This window comes from Homarus americanus, unplaced genomic scaffold (genome assembly GCF_018991925.1).
Source record: "Homarus americanus isolate GMGI-L3 unplaced genomic scaffold, GMGI_Hamer_2.0 scaffold36849, whole genome shotgun sequence".
Classification (NCBI taxonomy): Eukaryota; Metazoa; Arthropoda; class Malacostraca; order Decapoda; family Nephropidae; genus Homarus; species Homarus americanus.
This window is the reverse complement of record NW_024724075.1, coordinates 345,117-352,711: the sequence shown is the minus strand read 5'-3', so window position 1 is coordinate 352,711 and position 7,595 is coordinate 345,117. Positions and strand designations below refer to the sequence as shown.

The window sequence follows — 7,595 nt, the reverse complement described above, 5'->3', positions numbered from 1 at the left end:
CTGCACCTGGTACATAAAGGTATACCCTGTAAACCGACATCCCATTGACCGATACTTTGCATAACCGACAATTATATACAGTATTAGGGAAACACCCACCAAGTTTTGCCGACTGCCCCCATTGATCCAACGATTGGGGTAGGTTTTGAGTTTGGTGTGGTGCAAACTCTTGCCAGGAGAGCACTTTACACACTGACTTTGACTCGGTTTCCCTCCCTGCACATCTATTTTGCTTTCCATGTTGTCTCCGACTTTGTGTTACACAATCATGCCTAGACGCCCCAGCAATACTTCGTGTTCCTGGCTGCTAACATAGCTTGTTACAGCTTATGAATCAGGATCTGACCAAGTCATACAAGCAAATTTATTGGAGGAAACAAATGAATGAATACCAGGTTGTTCTGGAAACATCAAAATTTGGTGGGGGACCTAAGGGAAGCTCGCTAGTTACAAAATTTCAAGAATTACAATTTACCAAACGCTTTTTACAATGTGGCTGAAGCTTGGAAACCAGTACCCATGTCTACTTTAGCTAATTCATGGAAAAAGTTGATAACAGGTGAACTTCCTTGGTTTTGGATCGATTGATTTCGTTAACCTTGCAATACCTGTAGAAGTAGCGAGATGGATGTAGCAGATGAATTGCCGAGTGGTTGCAGATGGATGCTGATGACTGGGTACTGTCATGCAACAGAAGAGAAAATTGTTGCCACTGTTATGGAAACACCTGATGAAGCAGCAGTGAGGATGACTCGACAGTTGCTAAAATTAAGTTATTTGAGGTGCAAGATGGTCTGGACAAAGCATTTTTGTGGATCACACGCCAAAGTGGATCATAATTACTACCCTGTGCTGTGAGACTTGTGTACCTGTGTGATCAATCCGCAACATGCACAATTGAAACAAGTTAAACTCCACTTATTTTTCAAGCCAATGCCATTGTCAAGAAAACATAACCAATCAACTAGTAGTGATTCTTCTGGCTTCATTATAGGAATGTTCTCTGAACGACCTACCTAGGTCGTCCATTCACTCACCCTACTCCTCTCGAGTTAGATTTGCATGTAATCTCTAATATGCCAACACACACCCTCGATTCCAACAGTGATTAAGCCAGGAAATAATATCTAGATTCAAGTGCATACTAAAAAAGTGCATACAAGTGCAAACTAAGTGTAACAATATACAGTAAGTGAAACTAAATACAAGTGTAAGTATTGTACTGTTAAGTGTACAGTATTTAGATCTAAATATGAATATACATACTGTAGTGTAAGTAGCCTCCCCCATCATGATTCATATGCTATAATAAACATGTGTGCTGTAACTTTGTTTTGAAGGAATTTTTCAGCAAAATGATGGTTTAAAAGGTTTACACCTAAGTCACAGCCTTGAGCCCCAGTCTGACTTAGAGGTCTTATTGCCACACAAGGAGGTAGGTCATAAAATAAACCATACACAAGGAATGGATTAAAAAAAAAATTTTAAAAGGTAAACCGAATCACTTCTACCATTTTTTCACCAACAGATTTTTTACCATTTCACATCTCATGTTGCCCATGGATGATACCAATGATACCTTAACAAATTTAGGGATCCTTCTGTTGGCAAAGCTCCAAGAATAAACTGTATCATGGTTAAAAAAAACTTTTTGTGGTCTGCAAAATCTGTTCTGGAGACCCATCAAATTGTAAGTAGAGCATTTGGGCACAAACACCCTCGGCTGCTTCTATAACGGCCACCATTTCGTTTTTCCCCAGGGCTACTTAGGTTTTCAAAGATGCCAGTGTTTGTTGAAAGGGAAACAGGTAAATAATTCAATTTATTTTTAGTAAGTTTTCATTTATTTAATCTTGTGATGAGGAGAGCTCGAATATATAAGAATTTAGGAAATGAAACTATGGTTATATTGATTTTGTGCCCCATATAGAATACACAAGCCAACATGACCTAGAAACTACAAGAGGAACTTAAAATATTCAAAATGTTAAAGTTAGAAAATTTTATGATTACACAACACCATGATTACCCACAGCTTTGATAATATGTATCAATGTCAGGTCCTGATACTCATCATATTTAACCATTTGCACTGATCAATTACAAATGCAAAAATCTACCAACATTTTTCAATAATTCCATTTGCTAAGCCATGGATAATGCAGCATTTGTGTTTCTATGCACATTATTTGAACATGATAAATGCAATAATGAGCGGCTCCCTTCATTAATGGTGGGTATCACCACTATTGTGTTGGGACAACTACACCTAAGTGAACTCACTGTAGTAGTTATGGTGATGATGTTTATATTTATCATGTATGTAATTAACAAATAATTCTTGAACGATGAGTCAACTCTTCGGTATCTTAAAACATATAAAGGTCTATGAAGTAACAAGTCTCTTAAGAATTTGGCCAAAACCTCAATTATCCAAGAACAACAATCTACTTATTTGGCAAGTTATGGGGACAACTACCATTAGACCTGACATATTTCAAGGTGCAGAAGTGTTAGTTGATTGTACTGTCATCAATACAAAAGGAAATATGATCAGGGTTTAAGCTAGACAAGTTGAATGTTCACATCCAAGCATGCAGTACAAGGAAAAAGAGAATGACATTTTTTGAGGACAACAATCCATTAACTCCAGCTGAAAGTAAAAGCTTTATCAACTAATATCTTAGTGGTCAATAATAAAGAAATGGTATGATGTTCAATACATACCCATTTTTCCATTAACAAAACATGACATTGAATAATTAATCTCAATACACCACCTGACATGTCTAGAGCAACTCATGGACCAAGTATTTGAGGACCAATCCACTATACTGTACTTCTAATATATTGTCATAAAAAACTATATCAAAGAGTACACCTATTTCACAAAAGAAAATCTTTGGCACATAAAAATGCTCGAGAGCACTGACATCCAACGGTCTTCAGCTTAAACCCGTGCACAGGATTTAAATGTTTATACCATACCCTTTTTGATTCATGCAATGTTTAAGTAGATTTTCACAGCATTACTTGAGAACTACTATCCATGTCCTGTTTACTTCCATGGCTCCCATATTAACAAAATACATTATTTGTGTGTGCTCAAAAGAAATTTCTCTTAATGCCAGAGGTTAATCCTTTAAGTCTATGTGAATGATGTACTGATTTGAATAGAAATGCCTCTTTATAAAATGCAGACAAGGTTACAGCTGTTTGTGGGGCCAAAATACATTCCTGTAAGCTTAGTCCGAAGCAAACAGATGGACACCCGAGCCACAAAAATGTCTTGGGAACAACTCTTAATTTCATCTACCTTAACATGCTTGTATATTTTATCTAGTATAGGTCTGCATATGTTGCTACTCCAGATTATGATTAAGAAACTTTGACCATTATACATCCTAGCCTCCTCAACATTTCCTAAATAATTATCTGCATTTGGAGTTTAGAAGATAACTTTCCTTTTCTATTTATAAATGACAAATAATAATAAAAAATACATACATAAAAACCTTTAAATCTAGTCCAAAAACAAGTACTCTAACGGTTTCAGGAACTCAAAATATAAAGGCTATCTCTAAAAAGTAGTCCATATTAATTCTCGACACATTAAAATACGTACACTGACAACTGTAGGTATGAAGCATTGACACTTAACAATAATAATTTCTTATGCCATGTTCCAATCATGCCTTCTCTCAAAACCAGCAATGACTCAAAAGTTTTGCTGTAAACCAATTAACAAGGTCTGATACTTGACACAAAATGGAAAGGAAACGGAATGATCTTATTTGGCAAAAGTAGGCAAATCGGTTTTTGGCATCCACACTTCCTGTTTAGCAATCAGAAGCCCATTTCTCTTCCACCATAGGAATCACATCTTCAGCCAAGTTCCAATCTGAACTTTAAACTATATAACAAAGTGTACAACTTTTTAAAGAAATGATGCAAACTGGTGCTGAATGTATTGTATTATTGATGACTTCAACTTTTCTATCAAAATTACAAACCAGATGATTAACATTCTTAGTTTCAAGGCCATAATGTGTTGCCTCTGGTAAGAAAATAATGCTATAACAAATTTTAATTCATAATTCCTGGTAATATTTATACAATAAGTTGTATAAAATCCTATACTTTTCACATCACTAAAGTGCCCTGAACTGTAATTTCTCTATGTTCCTGAATGACGATCAGAATCATCTTAAAACTTTATATAACATAAGGTTTTCCCGCCAATATTAATAACAACCATAATATTAATGTGAAACAACCATTTATTTATGTATGATTTTAATAAACACATAAGTACCAATATCAACATCACTAATTTAAGAGAGTAACTTCCAAGAAAGAAAAAACTATGCCCTTCGTTACTTCTCAAGTGCATATGGGGTGTTCAGGACCATAATCTGCCAAGAGCCATATTTTCCCAGAAATGTGTTATACCATTGTTCCCCCCAACACCCCCTATCCCTGGGTAAGTCAGAGAGCTAATTAGGAAACTGTACGTGTGGGCAACAGTCGTCTAAAAAGCAAGCTTGGACACTCCTATACGGGCAGTCAGCCAACAAAAATTATCTTATTCAGTGTCTCTTCATTACATAGCACATGACATACTAGCATACATCATTCTTGGCCAATGGGAGCTTTACTTATCATAGGGTTTCAGCCAATTACAAATTGGTATTTTCTTTTATACTTGGAGCCACCCATGTAGCGAGTATGCTGCAGGTGCTTTGATTGTATTTATCTCGAGTGATACGTGCCTGGTTAAAATGCCTTATTTCTTCATTAATTGTTGTAACCAAAATGGGGGATTCTAGTGTATGCATTCATTCAGAAACTAGTTGATAAAGTACCTTGGAGTAGCATCGGAAGTAAAAAAAAAAATTAGCTGCTCAAGGTTGCCTGCATCCTTTTAACTACATGTACACTGTTGTGTATGGAAATAATAAGTATCCTCTCGACATTTTTATTTATTTTTTATCCACATTAAAATAAATTCAGTACCTGAGAATACCTCATTGATCCCGTGGAAATATCACACCAAGTCAGATCTGTGCCTGGCGCATCAGAGGGGTGGATATCGATTTTATTAAATTTATTATCGATCCATTACTCACATGTTTAATAATACTATACATTCAAAATAAAGTTAAATTAATCAGAGAACATAATAATATGTTTTGTAGCAGTTAGTTAGTTTTAAAACCATAACCTTAGAATTATTTTTGTTAAAATAATTACTTTTTGCTATATTGCATAAAACTACATGTCCTTAGCTACATTATGCAAGAAAAAATTTGTCAGATATCATTAATGGTTAAAAAGTTATTGCAATTTAAATATGGAAATTCTTCCTCTATGTTGGCACTTGGCAGATTACAGTCCGGAGCACCTCATATATGCCCTAAGTACAGTACCTTACAATGAAGCTTAACCATACTCTGATATACCATTACAGTAATTACTACATTTCAAACAAACCTTCATAGACACACCACTTCATATTAGACCAAATAAATGCTATTAAATTTATCTATTTTAACAAAGTACTGTACTGTAGTAAACATTCATTTAAACAATGATGTGAAACAAGCTATTAACGCTGTCTTGCAAGATTCCGATACACTGCATTTGCACAGTGAAAACTCGCAAACCAAGACCTCTGGGTATCTGATGTTGGCTGGACGGACTGTAGGCCTCAAAACTGTCCATTGGAGACTTATTTGTTAATGTGTATACTGTACTGTCAAAATAATTCTTGAGGAAATAAATGAAAATGTGCTTGAATGTAGGCCATTTTAGACTAGCTTTTTCCAATATAATTAAAATTTGTAATTTTATCATCTTTACTAAACATATATCAGTTTAAACAACTAAGCCTTCATAACAACAAAGATACCATACAACAGTGTATGACATGCAAGGTGAGTTTAATGGCTGGAAGATTTTTATATCTAACATTCCTACAGCAATACAGTTAAGTGACCTCTTTTATTGCTCCCTTCCTTCCCTTGTAAACGCAATGCTGCTGATCATACCCAAATTTTCTAATCTGCTTTGATATCAGTATAAACATATCTCTCAAGACAAACTGTAAGCATGTAATATGGTATCTTTCGGGAGTATAAAAACATCCATATCATGGACATTCCCTTTTAACCTGAAATACTTAAAATGATTAACTTAACTGTAACCTACAGATCATGGTTCATCTAATACTTAATATATGAAGACACATTTGGCTTCAGACAAAAACAAATGTAATTAACATAGTTAATCAAAATGGTAACCTTGGTTGTAAGAGCAAAATCAAATCCAATAACTTTGTAAAATAAACTGTTTTAAAGTACTAGGATGAAGTATACTGTACATGGCCCAGCAATGTTGCGAGTTTAGCATGGGTTCCTACGTAAACCACTGAAAAAGTGAAAGATGGTCCTACACTTATTGTAATTCTGATAATCCTAAAATTATGGAATCTTTTCCTTTCTCTGTGTGCATACATATATAATCAGGAGACCAATCATGTACACACAAAAAGTGTCTAGGTTCAGTGTGTCAAGTATGATATTCCACTCAAGAATCTTACTTTTAGATCAGTGGGTGAAATAGCACAAACTTTCAAATTCCTAGTCATGCCACATACTTCTCATACTTACACATTGTACATGGGGGATTTTTGTTTAGGAATGAGTGTATTATATATATTGTACATGATTCTGATAAAATAATACAACACCTACTAGTGCATTTTTCAAACAAGTTAATAAAAGTAGTTTTTACAAACCTGTTTGAGATATCCCAACCACCTAGGTTGTGCATATTTTTTGCCGTCATTAAAAATAGTTTTATAAACCTGCTCTTTGAGAGCTCCAGGTTAGGGACTATTTCTACTGTATACCATTCATACTCAGTGGGTTGGCTATGCTCCAAATACCATTTCAGTATCTCGGGTTGAGCAAGCAAAAAAAGCGTTAAATTATAAACTGTGAGAAGTCATGTTTGGAACAAGGATACGGCTAAAAAAAAATATATATACGGAACGACTTTAAAAAAAAGGACTAATGAGGTACATTTGATACGATACTTAAGTTTAAAGAAGTTCAATATAAAAAATTTTGTTACATAGAAACTTTAGCTACATATTTGAAGAATTGCACTGACAATGCATCACAAGGACCCTGCATTTATCAACTCTATTTGATTATTTCTAAAATTTGCTTCGAAACTTTCATCAAATATGACCGAGCCAGTGTGGCCTACACATTCAGTGGCGAGTATACGATCCTCAAAATTCACACATTTAGCTAAAAAAAAAAAAATTATTTCGTCATCATCTTGTTAAATTTTGAGAGGGTTTTTTCATGATGTCCTCAAACAAGATGGTTTCAGGCTGGTAGCATTATCTGTATCAAAGAAAAGATAAAATTTTGAAAATCAAGTACTGCACAATACTGGAGTTAATAAAATGAGGATTAAATCCTGCACAAGTCAGAAGCACAACAATATTGTGGTTCATGATCAAAAAGTCAATGACATTACTCTGTAAGAAGCAAAGCCCCTAAAATATGAAAGGTAATAGG

At 34.7% G+C, this 7,595-nt stretch overlaps 1 protein-coding gene across 3 annotated transcripts in view; it reads right to left on the bottom strand.

The window, feature by feature from the left end:
• Nucleotides 1-1,832: 1,832 nt before the first annotated feature.
• Nucleotides 1,833-7,595, bottom strand: part of LOC121864023 (double-stranded RNA-specific editase 1-like) — a 29,121-nt gene continuing 23,358 nt past the window's right edge. For all 3 annotated transcript variants that reach the window (XM_042362902.1, XM_042362904.1, XM_042362903.1), the window contains one exon: nt 1,833-7,418. In XM_042362902.1, the coding sequence (XP_042218836.1) occupies nt 7,415-7,418 (4 nt within the window). In that variant the 3' untranslated portion in view covers nt 1,833-7,414. The remainder of the gene's footprint in view (nt 7,419-7,595) is intronic.